Here is a 26,555-nt window from a genome sequence, read left to right on the forward strand (position 1 = left end):
GGTGACCATCTGGTCACAAGTCTTCTCTATGGCAAACATCCGGCGGACGGTGATCATCGTTCTTACGGTGCGCAGGATCGCCGCCGCTAAAAAATGATATCTCAATGATGCCTCTGGGTGCAGGCATCATTGAGATATCCCCCCGCAAAAGCCCAGGACGTCATATGACGTCCCCCTGGCATAACAGGTCCCCGTTTTGGACGTCATATGACGGCGTGCGGGTGTCAAGTGGTTAAATAGCACCCAAAACTGCAATGCGGTTTTTCTGCAATTAAGAAGCAGGAGCTGACCCTAGCTGGGGGTCATATAAAATTTTGTAGCGTGTCGGATGTACCTAAAGCTTGGAGATCCCCTTCCTAGGGTGGCAACACTCACCTACTGAACTCTATGGAGAAACAGTGCTGCCGCACCTTGGATGCTGACCCCTGGCCCAGACTATAGCACACCTCCCTCTTTTTTCATCTCTATAACAAGGCAGCAGATGTAGAATGCGCCAGAAGTTATAAGCAAGGGTGGATAAAAAAAAATCAATGTTTTTTTATTTATTTATTATTATTATTATTATTATTATTATTATTATTATTATTATTATTATTATTATTATTATTATTATTATTATTATTATATTGAGATTTTTATCAAATTTATTTTAATAAAATGCTTTTGGAGTAAAAATCTTTCTAAAAGATGTTTTCCATTTAAGATACATTAATAATTTAGTTTATTCAGCATGAAATGGAGCTTAGTTATGTAGCGTGAGGTAGGGTTGTCCCGATCCCGAGTATTAGCGGGAGTACTCGTACTCCCGCTAATACCTGCCGATGCTAAAATAGAATACTCCCCCCCCCCCCCGCGTGTCGAAAAGCCGCCGCGTTAATCACAGCGGCGCGGGGAACATTTCAGTCAGCTTTAGTTTGAATAGCTGTTTTCCCCGCCGTGCATAGACACTCCCCCTTGGACGGATCTGTCCAATCGCGAGCAAGGGGGAGTGTCTCTATACACAGCGCGGCGGGGAAAACAGCTATTCAAACGAACGCTGACTGTTCCCCGCGCGGTGATAACGCAGCAGCAACGGCGGCATCATTTATAGGTATGGGGGACATGGCTGGATATACGGGGGGGGGGGGATGGGGACATGGCTGGATATACGGGGGGGGGGGGGGACATGGCTGCAATATGTTTGGCGACATGGCTGCAATATGTTTGGCGACATGGCTGCAATATGTTTGGCGACATGGCTGCAATATGTGGGGGACATTTAAAAAAAAAGTATCGGTATTCGGTATCGGCGAGTACATAAAAAAAAAGTATCGGTACTTGTACTCAGTCCTAGAAAAGTGGTATCGGGACAACCCTAGCGTGAGGATATATATTCTGCAATATTTCCATTTTTGGTAAACTCATTCAATGAATCCAAGCTAAAATAACATGCACTGCATTGATGCAATACACACAATTTCACAGTAACCACGAGAATATTCCTTTATCCCATGGTTTTGCAAATCTATGTACACTACAAACTGTATGATAGAATTGGTTCTGATATCACCTTATTTTTTTTTTTACTAACCTGACAACTTATTATTCTAAATAGGAAACCTTCATTTTGTTTGCAAATATTAAAGACTCTAACTACCAGCAAGAAGGTGGCCTTACATTTAAAGAGCACCTGTCATTTCAGATCCATCATGGCAGCGCCTGTAAGGCTCGATTCACACCTTCGACTCCAACATGACAATGGACGCACAAATAGGGTCGGTAGTCAGCGGTTCTCACCATCTGCTGCGCCTACTACGTAGACTCACCCCTTTTATTCCCAAAGAAGACATGGCAGTCGTGGTGGGATCAATTGTGAACTCCAGATTGGACTATGCAAATGCCCTTTACCTCGGACTCCCCAAATACCAAATCACTCGTCTGCAAGTCGTTCAAATTACGGCCGCCAGACTTGTGACTGGGAAAAAACCCTGGGAATCAATCTCACCTTCGCTGAGAACCCTTCACTGGTTACCAGTAAAAGACAGAATCACTTTTAAAGCACTCTGTCTGACGCATAGATGTATCCATGGGAATGCGCCCCATTATATATGCGAAAAAAATAGAGTTACGTACCGGTAACGTCTTTTCCAGTAGTCTTTCAGGACAGCCCACAATTGAGAGATACTCCTCCTCTTCCTCTAGGAAACACTGCGCCAGCCCATAAATTTCTCACTCCCCCTGCCAGACCTCAGTATTTATACGAGCACCTCCGGTCAGCTGGGGAGACACAAGAACATGTTAATAACATACAATTACATATCAACATCATGTCCTGGTCTTGAAATCAGACTTCCTCTATTCGGGTGGGTACCCAGGGCTGTCCTGAAAGACTACTGGAAAAGACGTTACCGGTACGTAACTCTATTTTTCCCCTCCCGTCTTTCAGGACAGCCCACAATTGAGAGGATAACCGAGAACTTACCAACTAGGGTGGGACTATGGCTTGCAAAACCTTTCGTCCAAAGGCTTGCTCACCTGCCGAAACCAGGTCCACCCTGTAGTGTTTAACGAAGGTGGTGTAGCTGGACCATGTTGCTGCTTTGCAAATCTGTTCCGGCGTTGCTCCCGCTCTTTCTGCTTGAGAGGTTGCCAGCGCTCGAGTGGAGTGTGCTTTAATTCCTGTAGGGATATCCCTACCAGCCAAAGTGTATGCTTGCTCAATGCTTAGTCTTAGCCACCTGGCAATAGTGCGCCTGGATGCTTTGCATCCCTTCCTGGTTCCAGAAAATAAAACAAATAGTGAGTCTGACCGTCTAAACGGTTTAGTCACCTCTAAATAATGTAGGATACTTCTCCTAACATCCAACGTACTGAAACGTCGTTCCCTTTCCCCCGAAGGGTTGGAACAAAAAGAGGGTAAAACTATATCTTGACTCCTGTGAAACTTTGAAGTTACTTTAGGAAGAAAGGCTGGATCGGTCTTGAAAACGACCCGATCCGGGAAAATAACACAAAAAGGGGGTCTGATCGATAGAGCTTCTAGCTCGCTGACCCTCCTAGCAGTGGTCACTGCAACCAAAAAAGCTGTTTTTAAGGTTAAATCCCTTAGAGAACAATTATCTAAGGGCTCAAAGGGAGTACCCGTTAGGGTACGCAATACCAGAGACAGGTCCCAACTGGGGAAGGGTGGCCCTCGAGCTGGTCTCTGTCTGGATAGTGCTTTAAAGAACCTGGCTATCCAGGGACTGGTGGCCAGAGGTTTTTCTAAATACACCGTAAGTGCCGAAACCTGCCCTTTAAGGGTGCTAACCGAAAGACCCTTATCTGCCCCACACTGAAGAAATTCTAAGACAGCCGTGGGGCTTTGTACAGAACAGGGGCAATTTACACACCATTCGTTGAAACGAAGCCAAACCTTCCTGTAAATTTTGCGGGTCTCCTTTTTTCTACTATTAAGGAGGGTGGCAATTAAACCTTCGGAAAATCCCTTGGATCTTAGTATGGCTTCCTCAGTAGCCACGCTGCTAGTCTCCACCTGTGGACTTGTGGACATAGGACTGGGCCCTGTGATAGAAGATCCTCCCGCTGAGGTAGAAATAAGGGTGGTTCTGCCGCTAACTGTTTGAGGACTGAGAACCATGCCCTCTTGGGCCAGTAAGGAGCTACCAGGACTAGAGAGGTGTGCTCTGATTGGAATTTTCTCAGTACTGCTGGAAGAAGTACCGGAGGTGGGAATGCATAGCATCTTCCGAACTTCCAGCTTTGGGACAGGGCATCCACTCCCCTTGCTCCTTCTCCTTTGTTCAGGGAGAAGAAACAGGGGATCTTCGCATTTTCTCTTGAGGCGAAGAGGTCCACCTCCAGAGTTCCCCATCTCTTGTTCAGGAGATGAAAGACCTCCTGGTTGAGGGTCCACTCGCCCTCCCTCAGCTGCCTCCGACTGAGGAAGTCTGCTGTTACGTTTCTTTCTCCCCTCAGAAAGACCGCCGAAAGGGAGAGGGTGTGGATCTCGGCCCAGCCCAGAATCTCTGCTGTCAGGACCGACAAACTTTCGCTTCTCGTGCCGCCCTGCTTGTTTAAATAGGCTACGGCCGATGAATTGTCCGATCTCACCTGAATGTGGTGCCCCTGGAGTTCCTCCTGAAAGAACCTGAGGGCTAGGCCCACTGCCCTCAGCTCCTTCCAATTGGAAGATCTTTTTAGATCTTGGAGACCCCAGGTACCCTGCGCTGGAAGGGATCCCAGGTGCGCTCCCCAGCCCTTGCCGCTTGCGTCTGTGGTTACCACCCGAGACACCGGGATAATCCACAGACGTCCTTGGGTTATGTTGGTGGCCTTTCTCCACCACCAGAGGGATCTTTTTACCTGAAGGGGTACTAGAATCAAGGAGTCTAGGGCTTCTAGGCTGTGATCCCAGACCCTTAGTAGGAAGGCCTGCAGTGGGCGAAAGTGAATCCCTGCCCACTGTACGGCTGGGAGGGCAGATGTCAGCAGACCTAGCGTTGACATCAGGGACCTTAGTGACACCTGTTGATTGTTTTGGAGGGAAGCTACTGCTCTGTCCAATTTCCTGACTTTCTCTACCGGGAGGAACACTCTTGAGAGAGTAGAGTCCAGCAGGTACCCTAGGTAAGTGATCTGTTGGGATGGAATTAAACTGGACTTGTCTAGGTTCAGTAACCACCCTAGGTCTGTTAGAACCTTCTTGGTCACTTCCAGGTCCCTGGATAGCTGCTCTGGCGAGGCTGCGAAAAGTAGCAGGTCGTCCAGATAGGCTATGATGGATATTCCCTGAAGTCGCAGAAACGCTAAGGGTTCTGCCAGGATTTTGGTAAAAATCCGGGGCGAGGAGGATAGCCCGAATGGCAGAGCCTGGAACTGGAGGTGTACAATCGTTCCCTCTAGGTCCACGGCCAATCGCAGATAACTCTGAGAATTCTCCGCGATCGGGACGTGTAAGTATGCGTCTCTGAGGTCCAGAGATACCATGAAACAATTGAGGGGAAGGAGGGCTCTGACTGTATAAATTGATTCCATACGGAATTTCCTGTATGAAATGGATCTGTTCAGAGGTTTTAGGTTTAGGATTAACCTGTATTTTCCCGAGGGCTTCTTTACCACAAAGATGTGTGAATAAAATCCCCTTCCTTCCTCTGCCCTTGGAACTCTGAGGATGACACTCTGATCCTCTAGTTCCCTTAGAGCTCCCAACAAGGCTTCGGATTTCTCCTTGTCCCTGGGTAGATGGGTGACTAGGTATCTCTGGGGGGGAGGTGATGAAAATTCCAGTCGGTATCCCCCTCTTATGACCGCCAGGACAAACTGGTTTGGGGAGATTGATTCCCATTGTGGGAGAAAGGTCCCCAGTCTTCCTCCCACCCTGACTAACAAGTCATGGGTTTTTAGGGGGCTGGACAGGAGGGTGAAAAATCGCTCCACCTCTGCCTCTGCCCCTGGGGGTCCAAACCTTCTTTTGGCCTGCTGGTTTGGCCCCTTTTTGCTTATGCGGACGAAACCCCCTTCCTGCCTGTACTGTGACTCTCTTTTTAGGAGGAAAGGCTTTCTTTTTGTCCGCCGTGCGGTCTAGTACTGCTTCAAGGCCTGGGCCAAAAAGCAGGTCCCCTGTGAAGGGACTACCACATAACTTGGATTTAGAGGCGCTGTCGCCAGTCCAAGTCTTGAGCCAGAGGGCCCTTCTGGCTGAGTTAGCCAGAACCGCCGATCTGGCCGACATGCGGACTGACTCCGCTGAGGCATCCGCTATATAAGCGACTCCTTGCAGGATAGTAGGGAAGGAGGCTAAAATAGTTTCCTTATCCGTACCAGCTTCAATGTGCTCCTGAATTTTAGAGAGCCAATGCTCCAGATTGCGAGCCATTACTGTGACGGCAAGTTCTGGTTTAAGATTCCCCATAGTAGAATCCCAACATTTCTTTAATAGGGAATCCATTCTTTTGTCCATAGCATCGGACAAAACCCCCATGTCCTCGAACGCTAAATCCGTGTTCCTGGACACTTGGGAGAAGGCGGCGTCTAATTTGGGGCTTTTGTTCCAAACAGATAAAGGATCCTCTGAGAAAGGGAATCTCCTCTTTAGGGATCTAGAAAAAAAGGGTTTCCTTTCAGGATCCTGCCACTCCTTCTTAATGGTCTCAACCAGTATATCATGTACTGGGAAGACCCTTCTCTCTTGCTCCTCCAGACCCCTGTACATTCGATCATGGAGGGTAAGAGGTTTCTTGTCGGTTTGGATACCAAGGGTTGTGTAAACTGCCCCTAAGAGGTCCTCTACCTCATCCAGTGACAATTTGTACCTAGAGGGCTTCCTGGACTCCCCGTCCTGGTCCTCTCCCTCTGACCCCTCTTGAGAATCAGAGGTGGCACTATCTGGAGGAACCTGTTCCTCTTGGGAAGGGCCTGCTGAAACATCTGCCATAGCTGCTGCAATGGGTATGACAGGAGCAGGACCCTGAGCCTGTGGCTGGGTTGTAACCTGGGTAGGGACAGCCAAAGGCTGTAACCTCTCAAACAGAGATTTGAATGAGGAGAACGTGGATGACAGTTCTTTAACAGAGGCTGCAAGTCCTGACTCCTGTTCTAATTCATTTTCCCTGACCAGGGATTGAATGCAATCCCTACATAGGACCTTAGTCCATGTTTCTGGGAGGACATCCCTACTAGAGGTCGACCGATATGGGTTTTTCTCTGGCCGATACCGATGCCGATATTTCAAAATCGGGGCGGCCGATGGCCGATATTTTAGGCCGATTTTTGCGGCCGATATTTTAGGCCGATTTTTTTTTTCTTTCCCATTATTTTAGAAAACCTAGGTTGGGGAGGAGGTTATTGTTTAGGGTGGAAAGGTGGAGTGCAGCCTATCAGTGTCCATCAGTGCCCACCAATGCAGCTCACCAGTGTAGCCTATCAGTGTCCATCAGTGCCACCTCATTAGTGTCCACCAGTTCAGCCTGTCAGTGCAACCTCATCAGTGCCTACCAGTTCAGCCCATTAGTGTCCATCAGTACCACCTCATTAGTGCCCACCAGTGCAGCCCATCAGTGCCACCTCATAATTATTAAAAAAGAAAAAAAAATACAATCTTAGTCATTTTAAGGAGGGGGGTACAGAGAGGTGGTTGTGGAGGAGGGAGGTACAGAGAGGTGGTTGTGGAGGAGGGAGGTACAGAGAGGTGGTTGTGGCGGAGGGAGGTACAGAGGTGGCTGTAAAGCTACCTCTCTGTACCCCCTCCTCTACAGCCACCTCTCTGTACCCGCCTCCTCCACAGCCACCTCTCTCTGTACCCGCCTCCTCCACAGCCATGTGTTGTGGAGAGGGATGGGTGGGGATGCATTGTGCCCCTTAACTTAAAATAAGGGTCACGCTGATGGGCACATTTTATGTTAAGGGGCACTCTGATGGGCACAACAAAACGTGCTCCTTAACATAAAATTTGCCCATCAGAGTGCCCCTTAACATGCAATATGCCCATCAGCGAACACATTAAAAATATACCCATCAGAGTGCCCCTTGACATAAAATTTGCCCATCACAGTGTCCCTTAATAACATAAAATGTGCCCATGAGCACATTTATTGTTATTAAGGGACACTCTGATGGGCAAATTTTATGTTAAGGGGCACTCTGATGGGTATATTTTTAATGTGTATGCTGATGGGCATATTTTATGTTAAGGGGCAATCTGATGGGCACAACAAAATGTGTCCATCAGTGTGCCTCTTAAAACAATATGCTCATCAGTGCGCACATTAAAAATATACCCATCAGAGTGCCCCTTAACATAAAAAAGTGCCCATCAGCGTGACCTTGCCCAGCAGTGTTAGTGTTGACAAAAAATAAATGCCCATAGTGATCTACATCAATGAACGAATATGCCACATACCTAGCTCGAATGCAGGGGATGCTGCAAAATAAGAAGCCGGGAAGGAGTAGCAGGGGGCGGGGTGCGCACTGGGCGTCACGCCTCTACTCGCAACGGAGAGCCAGTAGAAGACCCGGGAACCAGGAGCAGCAGGGGGTGGGGCACGCAAGGGTGACGTGAGAGACAGGCGTGGCCCCCTACTCGCAATGTGAGCACGGAGTGGACCGCGAGCTGCGGGGGAAGGACCGTGACGTCACGCCCCTACTCGCCGCCGTACGTAGACTTCCAGGACCTGCGGTGAGTAGCAGAGGCCAATGCGGATGGAGGATTCATGGCGGGGGCGGGGGCACTGGTGACTGGTCAGTACATGACTGGAAGGCAAGGGACCTCAAGGCCTGGATATTGTAGCGGCGAATCGGCCGATTTTTTCACGATAATCGGCCGATGCCGATTTCACAAAAACGGCCAAATATCGGCCGATATATCGGCCGACCGATATATCGGTCGACCTCTAATCCCTACAGGAGGCACACTTCTTTTTTGAGCTATGCCTTCCACTTCCCGTTTTTTCAATGGCTTTCTGAAACACAGAAAGGGCAGAAAACAACAGTTATAAAAATTTTTTAAAAAATTTGGTTACAACCCTGGGAGTGCACCTAGCCCCCTATAAACCCTGGGACTAAGGACTCCCCCTCCCCTGGCCACCCAGGGGGCTTGCCTCCCCATGCATTGAACCCTACATGGAGAGGCAAACCTAAGCTAGAGAGCGCCCCTCCCCAGGGTACTCTTACCTTAGGCTCGCTGGAGGTAGCGTCAGTTGTCAGGGCTGGCTCTGGAGATGCTGCCGACATGACTGCAGGTGGCTGCTTGCTGAGAGTGTCTTCTCGCCTGTGCGAGATCCGACTCCCTCCAGCGTCCGCCCGGACCTCCTATCGGCACCGCGACCCGGAACCGGAAGTCGCGGTTCAAAGGGGAGACATCCGCTCTACGCCGGAAATGACGTCACCCGCCGTCCAGCCCGCTCGGTTCAAAAAAATTCTTTGCGGCCTGTAGTACAGGGCGAGCCTGGATGTCCCCCCCGCTGCGCCCCGCTGGACGAGATAGGGGTCCCCCGCGACCAGGAGCCGCGCTCGGCGTGGAAGGGGTGGCTAATGGTGGGCCTGCACCGCACCAGGATTCACCTGGAAGCCTCTGCTTCCTTAAGGTAAAATAGATGGCCTCAGTCCTCTGCCTGAATTGGCCTAGGTTCCCATGCACAGTGTCTCCCCACCGGAGGAAACACTAATACTGAGGTCTGGCAGGGGGAGTGAGAAATTTATGGGCTGGCGCAGTGTTTCCTAGAGGAAGAGGAGGAGTATCTCTCAATTGTGGGCTGTCCTGAAAGACGGGAGGGGAAAATAAAAGCCCATAATCCCAATCGCGTTCTACGATCCACCAATCAAAATCTTCCTCAGATACCCAAAGCCAACTACAAGTCCAAAGGAGAAAGAAGATTCGCGGTCCAAGGTCCCAGACTATGGAACGCTTTACCAACCAGCATTCGGTTGGAGGAGAACCACTTGGCCTTCAGGAGAAAGATCAAGACTCATCTCTTGATATCAAAGGAGACAGGTACATCAAGCGCCCAGAGGCGATTTAGTTCGCATGTGCCGCGCTATATAAGTTATTCATTCATTCAGCATGTAGCTTGAGCGTTTTTTCAGTGCTTTTTGCGGCGCTTGCTGCATTTTCCGACACGCGATTTTTTTTTACATTTCCTTTAACAACCAGCTGTCGGCGGTAAAGTGCTGCTATTTTTAGCGGCGCTTTACAGTCGTTTTAGCTGCGTTTTTCGGCCGCTAGCGGTGGAGCTTTTGGCCCCCCCGCTAGCGGTGCTTCGGCAGTGCTGGCCATTGATTTCAGTGGAATTTTAGGATCAGTATACCAGGGTTTGACAAATGTGCTTGGAATCTAGGAGCCAGCTAAAAAAAAAGTTAGGAGCCAGAAAACGTGCCCCGTCCCGCCAAGCTCGTGCGCAGAAGCGAACACATACGCGAGTAGCGCCCGCATATGTAAACGGTATTCAAACCACACATGTGAGATATCGCCGCGATCGTTAGAGCGAGAGGAATAATTCTAGCCCTAGACCTCCTCTGGAACTCAAAACATGCAACCTGTAGAATTTCTTAAACGTCACCTATTGAGATTTAAAAGGGTAAAAGTTTGTCGCCATTCCACGAGCGGACACAATTTTGAAGTGTGACATGTTGGGTATCAATTTACTCAGCGTAACATTATCTTTCACAATATAAAAAAAACATAATTGGGATAACTTTACTGTTATCTTATTTTGTAATTTAAAAAAACAAAAAATCATATTTTTTCCCCAAAAAAGTGCGCTTGTAAGACCGCTGCGCAAATACGGTGTGACAGAAAGTATTGCAATGACCGCAATTTTATTGTCTAGGGCAGGGCTCGACAAATCCCGGTCGCCAGGGCGACTAGAAATAGGGTCCTGGCAACTTGGCTTGAAAGGGGGTGAGCTGGCGCCATCTGGTGGTGAGCCGTTGGTATTACAAGTTATTACCACCACATGTGTAAGCTGGCGCCATCTGGTGGTGGCCGTTGGTATTACAAGTTAAGCATTACAAGTTAAACAGCAATACTAATGTAATTTTTCACTATTTTCACTGCCATCTTCTTCCCTCTAATTAGAACCCCCCAAACATTATATATATTTTTTTATCCTAGCACCCTAGAGAATAAAATGGCGATCGTTGCAATACTTTCTGTCACGCCGTATTTGCGCAGCGGTCTTACAAGCGCACTTTTTTGGGAAAAAATTACACTTTTTTTAATTAAAAAATAAGACAACAGTAAAGTTATCCCAATGTTTTTTTTATATTATGAAAGATAATGTTACGCCGAGTAAATTGATACCCAACATGTCACGCTTCAAAATTACGTCCGCTCGTGGAATGCCGACAAACTTTTACCCTTTAAAAAATTCTACAGGTTGCATGTTTTGAGTTACAGAGGAGGTCTAGGGCTAGAATTATTGCTCTCGCTCTACCAATCGCGGCGATACCTCACATGTGTGGTTTGAACACCGTTTACATATGCTCACGTATGTGTTCGCTTCTGCGCGCAAGCTCGTCGGGACGGGGCGCGTTTTGTGGCTCCTAACTTTTTTAGCTGGCTCCTAGATTCCAAGCAAATTTGGCAACCCCTGGTCTAGGGTGTTAGGATAGATAGATTGTTTGGGGGTTCTAATTAGAGGGAAGGAGATGGCAGTGAAAAAAATAAATAAATAAAAAAAAAAACACATTAGAACTGCTGTTTTACTTGTAATTGCAACGGCCACCACCACATGGCGCCAGGTCACAGAAGGAAGCTTGGGCCTTCACAAGGCCGCAAAGCTGCGGCCTCAATTACCGGCCGTCGCGGGCCCGCGACGACCAGTAAATGAGGCCGCGGCTTTGCGGCCTTGTGAAGTGCGATTACCGGCGGGCGCAGGGGAGGGGCACAATTTCTTGTCGCAATTGCGACCGGGTGCCCGGATTTTGTTGAGCCCTGCAGTATACACACTGCTCCCGCAATGCCCCAAAGATGCTGCTTGCAGGACATTTTTTCCCGTCCTGCAAGCGCTCCGCTCCAGTGTGAAAGCCCTCAGGGTGGCAGGGGAGGCATTTTTCAGGCGCTAAATTTTTTTAGCGCCTGAAAAAAAAAAAAAAAAAAATAAACGCCTTAGTGTGAAAGTAGCCTTAAAGTCGCAGTGACTTTAAAAAAAAAAAAAAAGTTCCTGCACTGCTTTATTACCACTTTCATGCGACTTGAGTGCCATAGACTACAATGTCAATCCTCAAAAGTCGCACCTGGATGTTATATATGCAACAGTTGTCCATCATTATTGGTCAAAGTCACATCCAAGGCACAACGATCCAAAGTTGCGCCAAAGTCAATTGGGATGAGGGTTACTGCATGAAAACAAATGCAGACAGCCTGGATATGTCAGATACATCATGTTCAGCAGTTGAGGAATGAGATTCTGGTACATTGTTATTGTGTGTACAGATGGATCACATCTTGTGCTGCAGTCTGAGATCCTCTAGTTACATTGTAACAAGTTCTCAGAATAATCAACAAGGATGCCGATCACAGAAGAGAGTTCTCCACTCCCCGCAGCACAGCAAGGTCACAGTCACGTGACTCTTATCGCCAAATGATAAGGATTCTGCAATGCCAAGCACCCTTCATTAAAGTGGAAATAAACTTATTTTTTTTTTTAGCAACACACTTGGCCTTTAGAAAAATATGCGGAAGAGTTTTGTATAGATTTTCTGATTAGCACAGCTATTAATAACTCGACCCCCCGAAGATCTCCCCCCCCCCCCCCCCCCCCATTTCATGACTGGGCCATTTTCTGCTATACAGCACTGCAATATATTAACCACTTGATGACCCTGGCTTTTTCTGACATTTGGAGAGCGAGATTTATCTCCATCTATATAATCTCAGTATTTTTTGCTAGAAATACACTTAGAACTAAGGCCGTTAACGATTAAAATTTTCATGTTCGATTAAGCGATTTTTTTAAATCAATTAATTATAAAAAAAAAAAAAAAAAACGCACATACATTTTTCGGATCACCACCATATATAGTCCCCACAGACATCTCCCCACTGTAATCTCCACAGACATCTCCCCACTGTAATATCCACAGACATCTCCCCCACTATAATATCCACAGACATCTCCCCCACTGTAATATCCACAGACATCTCCCCCACTGTAATATCCACAGACATCTCCCCACTGTAATATCTACAGACATCTCCCCCACTGTAATATCCACAGACATCTCCCCCACTATAATATCCACAGACATCTCCCCACTGTAATCGCCACATACATCAGACAGAAATCCGGCAGCGGTCGCAGCGGATCTATCTGCTAAAACCGGTCCGGCGGACCGTTTTCATCGGATGGATCCGGTCGTGTGTACGGGGCCTAAGAGGTTAAATGGTTAGACTTCCTTCATCTACACGCCGGAGTTCTTTCCTTTGAAAAAAAGAACAAAAAGATACTTTGTTTTCACCTATTCGTGTTGTAATACAACTTGGCAGACTGCCCGGATTTTGTTTTTCCAGCTGTGAGAACTCTCTGCACTTGTTAGAAAGATCGGGATCAGGAAAAAAAATAAAAAAAATAGCGATTTAGATTATTCATGATTAATCGCGCCGTTCTAGTGCCGATGTAATCGGCACATGTGCACTGAAGCAATGGCACATACGTGTCATTGCTTTCAGTGAGTGTGCCATTACCGGCGGCTCCCGCGTGCATGCGTGGGGAGTGACGTTGATGCGTTTCCGGCCAATCACAGCGCTGGAGCCATGATACCCGGAACCAACTCCAAGACGACAGGTGAGTATTACATAATGAGCTATGCATACTAGTTCATTATGACTTTGTCTTGCAGGTGTTATTTTTTATTTTTTTTTCCAAAGTGGGTTTACAACCACTTTAAGACCCTTTTCACACTGGGGAGTTTTTCAGGCGCTTTAGCGTAAAAAAAAAAAAAAAAAAAAAAAAAAAAGCGCCTGAAAGAAGCTGCATCTGCAATCCCAATATGAAAGCCCGAGTGCTTCCACACTGAGGCACTGCGCTGGCAGGGCGTCAAAAAAAAAAAAAGTCCTGCAAGCAGCTTCTTTGCAGCGCTTTAGGAGCGTTGAATACACCGCTCCTAAAGCAACCCTTCCCATTGAGGGAGCTTTTTTTTTTTTTTTTAACGTCAAAGCGCCTGAAAGAATGCCCCAGTGTAAAAAGGGGTCTTAGCGGCGCTTTACCAGCGTCTTTTAGGCGCTGGCAGTGTGAAAGGACTCTGAAAGCACTTGGGCTTTCACATTGGGATTGCAGATGAGGCTTCTTTCCTTTTTTTTTTTTTTTAACACCAAAGCGCCGGAAAAACGCCCAGTGTGAAAGGGGTCTAAGGCCTGATTGACACCTACGCATTTTTAGTGCTTTTTGTATCTTACAGATTTGCACTACAGAACGTGTTCCATAGGAAACCATGTTAAAATGGCCTGTAGTGCAAAGGAAGGAAGGAGCACTAAAAAAGCATAGGTGTGAATCAAATTGAAATATAACTTGTATCACCACAGCGTGGTACTGCGAATACAAATTTAGCACATGTGCCACATCCTGACTAATTGGGTATTGATAATCTCCTCCCGATGGAGTGGCAGTCGATTGTGCTTGCCTGCCAATTGGGGATTATTCTCTGTGCATCCTTTCACCCCCCCCCCCCACATCCCATTTATCATCACTACCAGTGAGGGGTTCCTATACAACCACCTTGCCTTTTATTTTAACCAACTGTCACATAATGATTACACATTGCCCTAAAGGGGTTGTAAAGGTAAAAAAAAAAATCCCTACATAGCTTCCTTTACCTTAGTGCAGTCCTCCTTCACTTACCTCATCCTTCCATTTTGCTTTTAAATGTCCTTATTTCTTCTGAGAAATCCTCACTTCCTGTTCTTCTGTCTGTAACTCCACACAGTAATGCAAGGCTTTGTCCCTGGTGTGGAGAAGGCCTCTTGAGGGGGCGAGCAGGAGAGTCAGGACGCGCTCTACTTTGCAGATAGAGAAAGGAGCTGTGTGTTAGTGGGAGTCCTGACACTCCTGCTCGCCCCCTCAAGAGGCTTTCTCCACACCAGGGAAAAAAGCCTCACATTACTGTGTGGAGTTACAGACAGAAGAACAGGAAGTGAGGATTTTTCAGAAGAAATAAGGACATTTAAAAGCAAAATGGAAGGATGAGGTAAGTGAAGGAGGACTGCACTAAGGTAAAGGATGATATTTAGGGGGGGAAAAAAACCTTTACAACCCCTTTATGCACCTGAAGAAACGCTTGGCGCACAACATGTAGAGCGAGCCAAGATACAGTACGCCATAACTCTACGGAACATCAAGCACTCTGGAACCAATTAGAACGTATAGAATGTTTTTCCATTTTTCTATGTAGTGGTAAACACTACTATACAGACAGTACACATTAGTGTGATATTTTTAAGCAAATTGTCTACTTTTTTAAAATGATGTAATAAAGATAAATACAATATTAATATGGGTGTACCTAAAAAAAGTCCAGGTTCAATCCGTGTGAATCAGGCCTAATACTTTTCATTTAGACCAGGGTTGTCCAACGCAATTTCGTCGAGGGCCGCATCAGTATTATGGTCGCCCTCAAAAGGGCCGTGTGTATTTGAAAGAGTACAGCAGGGGTTGACAAATTTGCTTGGAATCTAGGAGCCAGCTAAAAAAGTTAGGAGCCAGAAAACGCGCCCCGTCCCGATGAGCTTGCGCGCAGAAGCGAACACATACGTGAGCAGCGCCCGCATATGTAAACGGTGTTCAAACCACACATGTGAGGTATCAACGCGATTAGTAGAGCGAGAGCAATAATTCTAGACCTCCTCTGTAACTCAAAACATGCAACCTGTAGATTTTTTTAAACGTCGCCTATGAAGATTTTAAAGGGTAAAAGTTTGTCGCCATTCCACGAGCGGACGCAATTTTGAAGCGTGACATGTTGGGTATGAATTTACTCGGCGTAACATTATCTTTCATAATATAAAAAAAAAAATGGGGATAACTTTACTGTTGTCTTATTTTTTTTAATTAAAAAAAAGTGCAATTTTTTCCCAAAAAAGTGCGCTTGTAAGACCGCTGCGCAAATACGGCATGACAGAGAGTATTGCAACGATCGCCATTTTATTCTCTAGGGTGTTAGGATAAAAAAATAGGATAAATAATATATATAATGTTTGGGGGTTCTAATTAGAGGGAAGAAGATGGCAGTGAAAATAGTGAAAAATGACATTAGAATTGCTGTTTAACTTGTAATGCTTAACTTGTAATACCAACGGCCACCACCAGATGGCACCAGCTTACACATCTGGTTGTAATAACTTGTAATACCAACGGCTCACCACCAGATGGCGCCAGCTCACAAGCCAAGTCGCCAGGACCCTATTTCTAGTCGCCATGGCGACCGGGATTTGTCGAGCCCTGGAGTACAGACATTTATCCAGGGCTTTTCTTTTCTCAGAATTGGTGCAGAAACTCAACCACAAATTGCACTACCAGTGGGAGGATCTTAAAAGGAGCAATAAATACCAGGAGTGCGTTATGTGCAAAGTTCAGGGGTACGCTATGTACCAAGTGCAGGATTCAGGAGTGTGCTATGTACAGAGTGCAGGGTTGAGGCGTGTGCAGGGTTCTGGCTATATAAAAAAAGGAAGAAGAACACCCTAGGTGCGAGGGCTACATGAAATGGTCTGGTGGGCCGGATTCGGCCCCCGGGCCTTGTGTTTGACAACTGTGATTTCGACTATTATGGAGAAAAGTCTAAAGCCTCGTACACACACGATCGGATTTCCGCAGACAAAGCGTAGGACTTTTGTCCAAAGGGCGTTGGCCAGGAATGTGTCTGGTATACAAAATGGCACACAATTTTCAGCCAACAAACACAAATCGACGTGTTTTTTCAGCTGTTTAGCGCCACCCTTTGGGCACCTTCTGCTAATGTTGTGTTTGGCGAGCATTGATTCCGAGCATGACCCACGACCGGAATAACCGACAATAGACGGTTGTCCACGGAAAATTTAAAAGCCTGCCATCCAACAACTGTCCGATGGAGCATACAAAACAAACGGATTTCCCGCCAACAGCGTGTCACACAATTCCAGTCAGAAAATCCGATCGTGTGTACGAGGCTTTAGGGCCCGCTTTAAAAATGGAGATTGCAGGTAGTGAAGTGTTTTTTTACCTTAAATTTCACATAAGCAATTAAACACACATAACATTTTAAACTTTAGAACCACTTCCTGCCACCCTGGCACATACATGGGTCCCCTCTTCTCTGCGGGTGGGCTTTGAAGTAAACACTTTACTGAGCACGCTCCCAGCACGGTAACAAGTGGGTACCCAAAAACTCCCAACGCATACTTGCAGATGGAGCGCTTCCCGATCACGTGACCGCCAAAGCACATGATCGGAATGCCTGCCTCTGCCTCCTGCCATTTAGATCCTCTTAATAGGCCGGGAAGCCTCCAATAATTTCCATAGCAACCAGATTTGATCGATTTTTCTGGACATGGCAGGATGCATCTGATTGGTTTCAATGCCGAAGCAGACGCTTCTCATGAGCTTTTGGCTGGTTTTCCCAACAATATCCTCCGGTGTTCTGTTACCAAGCTGTATGTAAAACAAAACACCACAAGCCCGGTGATATGTAATAAACCCCGCTACTAACCTGTGATTAAATAAATTGCAGGTTGGTGTTTCTAGTAAATATTATCGAGCGTTGCCATAGGATCTTATTACAGATATCCCTGAATCCCGTTGTCATAGAGAACACCCATAATGAGGTCACATAATAAAATACAATTCATGACAGGATATGCGAGTACCGTGCGCCAACGCACCAGATCTCTCCTAATGATGCTGAAAGGACATCACTCGCATAGTAATTGCTCGGTTACACGACTGTAGAGAAGACAGATCGGTGTGATAAAATCCAGAGCACCTTCATGTTGTCACACAGACAGACCCAAGTCCCCCCAACATATATAGGGGAATATTTTACCTGTCACACGTAAACCGCTGCATATACTCTACTATGTGTGTGACAATAGACCAAAAAAACGCTATTTACAACCTGTGGCTCTGCAGACATTCCATTGTCTTGCCCTATTGTCTTCTACTGACTTAGACCCCCTTATACACGATTAGATTGAGGACGCGCGGACAAAATTTACAAAGCACGGCGCGACTCGCGCAGTAGGACACTGGCTCTGAAGGACCCATTGCCGGTTTCTCTTAGTTGGAATGGCGGCGCCTGCACCCGAGCCGGTGGACGAATCAGCCTTAGGCCCCTTTTACACTGGGGTGGGAGCCGCGGTATAGAGCCGCTAAAAATAGCGGCGCTATACCGTCGGATTCGGCCGGTAGCGGTGCGGCATTAGCCCCCGCTAGCAGTCGATAAGGGGTTAATACCGCCTGCAATGTGCCTCTGCAGAGGCGCATTGCGGGCGGTATTGCCGCGGTTTCCCATTGTTTTCAATGGGAAGGAGCGGTATACACGCCACTCCTCTCACCGCGCCAAAGATGCTGCTGGCAGGAGATTTTTTTTCTCTCACGCCAGCGCATCGCCTCCGTGTGAAAGCCCTCCGGCTTTCACATTGAGTCTGCAGTGCAGGAGTTTTTCAGGCGGTATAGCAGCGCTATTTTTAGCGCTGTACCGCCTGAAAAACTCCTCAGTGTGAAAGGGGTCTCAGTTGGAATGGCGGTGCCTGCACCCGAGCCGGTGGACGAATCAGCCCCCCCGACATCGCGGGCTCCCTGGACAGGCAAGTGTCCTTATTAAAATTGCAGCTGCCGACTTAACCACTTCCCATCCCAGCTATAGTCATATGATGTCCGCAGGAGGGGTCTCCCATTCTGGGTGGGTGTCATAAGACGTCCTGGGCTTCCCTGCTGTCTAAGGGGCGCGCGCCCAATGCGAGACTCGGGAGCCGGTGCGCGTGCCCAGCGGCCACCGGGCACCCGTGACTGCCGGTGACACAGCTAAGGACGTGGATCTATGTCCTGTCAAAGGAGAGGAGACCGATAGTGTGTTCCCAGTACAGAGGAACACAGATCGGTCTACTCCCCTTGCGAGCCCCCTACAGTTAGAATCACTCAATAGGGAACACATTTAACCCCTTGATCGCCCCCTAGTGTCGAGCCCTTCCCTGACAGTCACATTTATACAGTAATCAGTGCATTTTTAAAGCACCGATCGCTGTATAAATGTGAATGGTCCCAAAATAGTGTCAAAAGTGTCTGCTGCAATGTCAGTCGCAATAAAAAAAAAAAAAAAAAAAAGCCATAAATCTATCCCCTATTTTGTAGACGCTATAACTTCTGCGCAAACCAATCAATATACGCTTATTGCAATTTTTTTAACCAGAAATATGTAGAAAAATACGTATCGGCCTAAACTGAGGAAAAAAAAAAAATAATTTAAATGGGATATTTATTATAGCAAAAAGTAAAACAATAGTGTTTTTGTTTTTTTTTCAAACTTGTTAATCTTTTTTTGTTTATAGCGCATAAAAACCACAGGAGGTGATCAAATTCCACCAAAAGAAAACTATTTGTGGGAAAAATAAAATAAAAATCATAAACATTTCATTCAATGTGCTACAGCGCTGAAAACTAAAAATTGGCCTGGGCAGGAAGGGGGCTTAAAATGGGCAGTACATTTTTTTTTTTTTAATTGGTAGCTGGAAGTCCGCTTTAAGGGCCCTTTCACACTGGTGCGTTTTTGCCACGTTTTTGCGGTAAAAATAGCGCCATTAAAACGCTCCCCATGCCCCCTCCATTGAAATTAATTAAAAACCGCTGTAAAAACGGAGCGTTAAAACCGCGGTAAAACACTGCGATTTTACCGCGTTTTTAATTCATTTCAATGGAGAGGGGCATGGGGAGCGTTTTAATAGCGCTATTTTTACCGCAAAAATGCAGCAAAAACTCACCAGTGTGAAAGGGCCCTAAGTTAAGGATCACCCCCTTCAGATTCATATCACCTGATTATTACGAGGATCATTATATTTAGTCATCTGGTGAGTATTTCTCCCACACATTCATGGTGGCGCACAGATAACCAAGATTACCCGTCACAACTCCGATTTTTATTTTTCATGGCGTTTGGATTTCTTCTGGGAGGACTTTCTCCCCTTTTTTCTTGTGGAACATTATTATGTATTAAATTATTGTTTAGAGTGTTATTTTTAGCAAGTTTTTGAGTTGGTGCCGAACTTTATTCTCTATAATTCATTTATAAAGTGGTATACTCACTTGGGGGGGGGGACCTGCATTGTATTGCACAGATATTACTTTTGGCGCCACTACTTGTTATCCAACTTGCACAGTTAACTTTTAATTGACACACACAGCAGATCGCACAAGACAGTCCAATTGCAATGCGGTGTGGGAAATGCGTCAGTGTGAAGCAGAGCTTAGAGGGGTCCAAGAACATTCACCGACGGGTGCAGCCGGCTTTCCTCTGACCTGCTTCAAGAGAAATGTGCATTCCCATAGACTTGTATAGGAATGTAAAAAATGCTTGAAGAGAATGAAAGCCTGTTGGCACAGGTTGGGACTGCTACCATCACCGCACTGTCCGGGTCCATGGTGAGGGGAGAGGGAATGCCGGCCTCACATCTATACATCACCCCACCATCCGGGTCCATGGTGAGGGGAGAGGGAACTCCAGCCACACATCTATACATCACCGCACTGTCCGGGTCCATGGTGAGGGGAGAGGGAATGCCGGCCTCACATCTATACATCACCCCACCATCCGGGTCCATGGTGAGGGGAGAGGGAATGCCGGCCTCACATCTATACATCACCCCACCATCCGGGTCCATGGTGAGGGGAGAGGGAATGCCGGCCTCACATCTATACATCACCCCACTGTCCGGGTCCATGGTGAGGGGAGAGGGAATGCCGGCCTCACATCTATACATCACCCCACTGTCCGGGTCCATGGTGAGGGGAGAGGGAATGCCGGCCTCACATCTATACATCACCCCACTGTCCGGGTCCATGGTGAGGGGAGAGGAAACACCGGCCACACATCACCGCACTGTCCGGGTCCATGGTGAGGGGAGAGGAAACACCGGCCACACATCACCCCACCATCCGGGTCCATGGTGAGGGGAGAGGGAATGCCGGCCTCACATCTATACATCACCGCACTGTCCGGGTCCATGGTGAGGGGAGAGGGAATGCCGGCCTCACATCTATACATCACCCCACTGTCCGGGTCCATGGTGAGGGGAGAGGGAATGCCGGCCTCACATCTATACATCACCCCACTGTCCGGGTCCATGGTGAGGGGAGAGGGAACGCCAGCCTCACATGTATACATAACCCAGGGCTGTCTTCTATCAGTGCGGCTGAAAGGGCATCCTACGCCGCACCGGATGGGGATGTGGCACCCAAAATATGTCAACTAACCGCTTTCATAGAAATCTGGCAATTCTATGATGCGTACCATCTAATATATGCCACCACAGATGGCCTCCCTGTCTAAATGAATCCAGACTTTATCACAGCTGCTACTTGCATAGATACACCTTTATCATTCCGCCAGTCTCTGACCATCTCCTGTACCACTGTCGCCAGTCTCTGACCATCTCCTGTACCATGCCGCCAGTCTCTGACCATGTCGCCAGTCTCTGACCATCTCCTGTACCACTGTCGCCAGTCTCTGACCATCTCCTGTACCACTGTCGCCAGTCTCTGACCATCTCCTGTACCATGCCGCCAGTCTCTGACCATGTCGCCAGTCTCTGACCATCTCCTGTACCACTGTCGCCAGTCTCTGACCATCTCCTGTACCACTGTCGCCAGTCTCTGACCATCTCCTGTACCATGCCGCCAGTCTCTGACCATGTCGCCAGTCTCTGACCATCTCCTGTACCACTGTCGCCAGTCTCTGACCATCTCCTGTACCATGTCGCCAGTCTCTGACCATCTCCTGTACCCCTGTCGCCAGTCTCTGACCATCTCCAGTACCCCTGTCGCCAGTCTCTGACCATCTCCTGTACCACTGTCGCCAGTCTCTGACCATCTCCTGTACCACTGTCGCCAGTCTCTGACCATCTCCTGTACCACTGTCGCCAGTCTCTGACCATCTCCTGTACCACTGTCGCCAGTCTCTGACCATCTCCTGTACCACTGTCGCCAGTCTCTGACCATCTCCTGTACCCCTGTCGCCAGTCTCTGACCATCTCCTGTACCACTGTCGCCAGTCTCTGACCATCTCCTGTACCACTGTCGCCAGTCTCTGACCATCTCCTGTACCACTGTCGCCAGTCTCTGACCATCTCCTGTACCACTGTCGCCAGTCTCTGACCATCTCCTGTACCACTGTCGCCAGTCTCTGACCATCTCCTGTACCACTGTCGCCAGTCTCTGACCATCTCCTGTACCACTGTCGCCAGTCTCTGACCATCTCCTGTACCACTGTCGCCAGTCTCTGACCATCTCCTGTACCACTGTCGCCAGTCTCTGACCATCTCCTGTACCACTGTCGCCAGTCTCTGACCATCTCCTGTACCACTGTCGCCAGTCTCTGACCATCTCCTGTACTATGTCGCCAGTCTGACCATCTCCTGTACCATGTCGCCAGTCTCTGACCATCTCCTGTACCATGTCGCCAGTCTCTGACCATCTCCTGTACCATGTCGCCAGTCTCTGACCATCTCCTGTACCATGTCGCCAGTCTCTGACCATCTCCTGTACCACTGTCGCCAGTCTCTGACCATCTCCTGTACCACTGTCGCCAGTCTCTGACCATCTCCTGTACCACTGTCGCCAGTCTCTGACCATCTCATGTACCACTGTCGCCAGTCTCTGACCATCTCCTGTACTATGTCGCCAGTCTGACCATCTCCTGTACCACTGTCGCCAGTCTCTGACCATCTCCTGTACCATGTCGCCAGTCTCTGACCATCTCCTGTACCATGTCGCCAGTCTCTGACCATCTCCTGTACCATGTCGCCAGTCTCTGACCATCTCCTGTATAAAAATATTTTTTTTAAAAACAGTCACTTTTTTTATCGGTGCCGTTTCAGTTTCAGGATGTTGTATTTTTCATTTTCGGTATCGGTTTCGGCACCAAAAAAAACACTCGGTGCATCCCTATCTTGCAGGTCAGTGCCCAGAAAGTAGAGTTCGGTTTAATGTACACAGGATGTTGGAAAACCACTCCTGAACAGGGTGGCGATATAGATATACATTATCATTTTTATCAATTTTTTTTTAATAAAATACTTTTGATTTAGGATACATTAATAATTTTATTTATTCAGCATGAAATGAAGCTTAGTTATGTAGCATGAGGCTGTATATTCTGCATTATTTAAATGTTGGGTAAACTCATTCAATGAATCCAAGCTGAGATAACATGCACTGCATTGATGCATTCACACAATTTCACAGTAACCATGAGCAAACGTTCAGAAATATTCATTTATCCCATTGTTTTACAAATCCATGTACAAAACACCAAATGTCCAACAGTCCGGCCGGCTTCTGTCAAACAAGCTTGCTGGAAAACCAGCATCTAATCAGCGTTGGCAGCCAATGGGTGCGAGGCTGGCCGGTGTGTTCTGGCGGGGGTCAATACCCCCCCCCCCCAGAATACAACAGCTCAGCAGGGTGATCGATGTACTAACATAAGATAGTTAGTACAGCAAGCTCCTCAGTTGGCAGTGTCCAGCAGTGACACAAAGTAGCATGGTCGGCACAGAGAGCAGTGCCATTATGAACCATAAAGAGAAACTGCATCATCCACCCACATTCTGCCTCAATTATACCCTTCATCTTCTCTACTGCTCACCACCACTGGACACCGCAACTGGCCGGCCATACATACCAATCACCCTTCTTCCTGTATCCAACTGGGCACTGCCACTGGATGCCCAAACATACCAATCACCCTTCCTCCTGTATGCCCAAACATACGAATCACTCTTCCAGTACCCAACTGGGCACTGCCACTGGGAGCCCATACATACCAATCACCCTTCCTGTACCCAACTGGGCACTGCCACTGGATGCCCAAACATACCAATCACCCTTCTTCCTGTATCCAACTGGGCACTGCCACTGGGGGCCCAAACATACCAATCACCCTTCCTGTATCCAACTGAGCACTGCCACTGGGGGCCCAAACATACCAATCACCCTTCTTCCTGTATCCAACTGGGCACTGCCACTGGGGGCCCATATATACCAATCACCCTTCTTTCTGTGCCCAACTGGGAACTGTCACTGGGGGCCCATATATACCAATCACCCTTCTTATTAGACCTGCTGGGAGGATTGGACGGCACCGGCAGAACTCAAGAGGAAGAGCGTCTGGAATTGACAGATGGGTATAGAGGGCAGACAGTGTGAGTGGCAGCAATACACAGAGTAATCAGCAGAGTCCAGAAAGGAGAGTGATTGGTTGGGAAGGGCAACAGACACAGAGTTTAGGTAACAGAAGAGAGGTGACTGGTATAGGCTGAGAGTTGGCACACGAGGCAGAGTACAGCAGGGGGTGGTTGATAGGAGGGCACAGGGGTGGTTGGTAGGATAGGAGGGCACAGTGGTGGGGTGGTTAGAAGGATAGGAGGGCACAGTGGTGGGGGAGTGGGTAGGATAGGAGGGCACAGTGGTGGGGTGGTTGGAAGGATAGGAGGGCACAGTGGTGGGGTGGTTGGAAGGATAGGAGGGCACAGTGGTGGGGTAATTGGTAGGATAGGAGGGCACAGTGATGGGGGAGTGGATAGGAGGGCACAGTGATGGGGGAGTGGATAGGAGGGCACAGTGGTGGGGTGGTTGGAAGGATAGGAGGGCACAGTGGTGGGGTGGTTGGAAGGATAGGAGGGCACAGTGGTGGGGTGGTTGGAAGGATAGGAGGGCACAGTGGTGGGGTGGTTGGTAGGATAGGAGGGCACAGTGGTGGGGTGGTTGGTAGGATAGGAGGGCACAGTGGTGGGGTAGTTGGTAGGATAGGAGGGCACAGTGGTGGGGTAGTTGGTAGGATAGGAGGGCACAGTGGTGGGGTAGTTGGTAGGATAGGAGGGCACAGTGGTGGGGGAGTGGGTAGGATAGGAGGGCACAGTGATGGGGGAGTGGGTAGGATAGGAGGGCACAGTGATGGGGGAGTGGGTAGGATAGGAGGGCACAGTGGTAGGGTGGTTGGAAGGATAGGAGGGCACAGTGGTGGGGTGGTTGGTAGGATAGGAGGGCACAGTGATGGGGGAGTGGGTAAGATAGGAGGGCACAGTGATGGGGGAGTGGGTAGGATAGGAGGGCACAGTGGTAGGGTGGTTGGAAGGATAGGAGGGCACAGTGATGGGGTAATTGGTAGGATAGGAGGGCACAGTGATGGGGTAGTCGGTAGGATAGGAGGGCACAGTGGTGGGGTAGTCGGTAGGATAGGAGGGCACAGTGGTGGGGTAGTCGGTAGGATAGGAGGGCACAGTGGTGGGGTAGTCGGTAGGATAGGAGGGCACAGTGGTGGGGTAGTTGGTAGGATAGGAGGGCACAGTGGTGGGTAGGATAGGAGGGCACAGTGGTGGGTAGGATAGGAGGGCACAGTGGTGGGTAGGATAGGAGGGCACAGTGGTGGGTAGGATAGGAGGGCACAGTGGTGGGTAGGATAGGAGGGCACAGTGGTGGGTAGGATAGGAGGGCACAGTGGTGGGTAGGATAGGAGGGCACAGTGGTTGGAAGCATAGGAGGGCACAGTGGTGGGTAGGATAGGAGGGCACAGTGGTGGGTAGGATAGGAGGGCACAGTGGTGGGGTGGTTGGTAGGATAGGAGGGCACAGTGATGGGGTAGTTGGTAGGATAGGAGGGCACAGTGGTGGGGTAGTTGGTAGGATAGGAGGGCACAGTGGTGGGGTAGTTGGTAGGATAGGAGGGCACAGTGGTGGGGTGGTTAGTAGGACAGGAGGGCACAGTGGTGGGGTGGTTGGAAGGATAGGAGGGCACAGTGGTGGGGTGGTTGGAAGGATAGGAGGGCACAGTGGTGGGGTGGTTGGAAGGATAGGAGGGCACAGTGGTGGGGTGGTTGGAAGGATAGGAGGGCACAGTGGTGGGGTGGTTGGTAGGATAGGAGGGCACAGTGATGGGGTAGCTGGTAGGATAGGAGGGCACAGTGGTGGGGTGGTTGGAAGGATAGGAGGGCACAGTGGTGGGGTAGTTGGTAGGATAGGAGGGCACAGTGGTGGGGTAGTTGGTAGGATAGGAGGGCACAGTGATGGGGTAGTTGGTAGGATAGGAGGGTACAGGAAGAGGGTGATGGGGATGGTGGCACTGGGTAATCTCCGGTCCCCACCCCTCGGACCCTCCACTCCCTCACTAACCTCCGGGGTGAGGTAGGACACGAAGGACGGCTGTTTGGGGGACTTGGCCGCCCCTCCTCCGGCTCCCAGCCCCAGCATGACCCGATCTAGCCGCTCCGCTCTCTGCCCGGCGCTCCCTCTACAGCGGATACAGCAGCCACACCCACTCGCTCCGCCATTGGCTGTCACCAGTCTACAACCAGAGAGGCGGCGACCACAAGCGCTCCTCCTACCTGCATGACGTTCCGTAATAAGCGGCTGAGGATTGGACGAGCGCCCTGCCAATCCGCAGTGATTGTTTGTCTCCTCCACGGTCAGGATGTAACTCCTGATTGGCTGAGCTGTCCCTGATTGAAGTGGGCGGGGCCGGGGATTGTCAGGAGTTCTGCCAATGTCAAAGCACTGTCCAATCACTGCGCTGAGCTGGGTACATTGGAAGACAGTGGCTGGTGGTCAGGCTGGGTGGGAGAGATCAGACAGTGATCATAGAGGGCATGGATGGACACTGCAGTTCTATAGTGACAACGTCTACAATACAATGTACAAAGGTGTCACATCATAACTTACAATGTAAATAACATGCACACAGAGCTGAGACACCTACATGGAGATTTCCTGTCCTTCCTAATAGTATATATATATATATATATATATATATATATGTGTAGCACTACCCCCGGAGGAGCTGCTGGATGTTTGGGCCAGATGTTACCTCATGGCTCCTCCAAATTCCTAGGGGTGAATGATGCGTATT

The 26,555-nt window shown here is 48.6% G+C and overlaps 1 protein-coding gene across 1 annotated transcript in view; it reads right to left on the bottom strand.

The window, feature by feature from the left end:
* The window catches only part of MTMR12 (myotubularin related protein 12), a 109,150-nt gene extending 83,162 nt beyond the window's left edge, over nucleotides 1-25,988 (bottom strand). Inside the window, exon 1 of the mRNA XM_040337954.1 lies at nucleotides 25,823-25,988. Coding sequence (XP_040193888.1) covers nucleotides 25,823-25,900 — 78 coding nt within the window. The 5' untranslated portion in view covers nucleotides 25,901-25,988. The remainder of the gene's footprint in view (nucleotides 1-25,822) is intronic.
* Nucleotides 25,989-26,555: the final 567 nt, after the last annotated feature.

This window comes from Rana temporaria, chromosome 1 (assembly GCF_905171775.1).
Source record: "Rana temporaria chromosome 1, aRanTem1.1, whole genome shotgun sequence".
Lineage (NCBI taxonomy): Eukaryota > Metazoa > Chordata > Amphibia > Anura > Ranidae > Rana > Rana temporaria.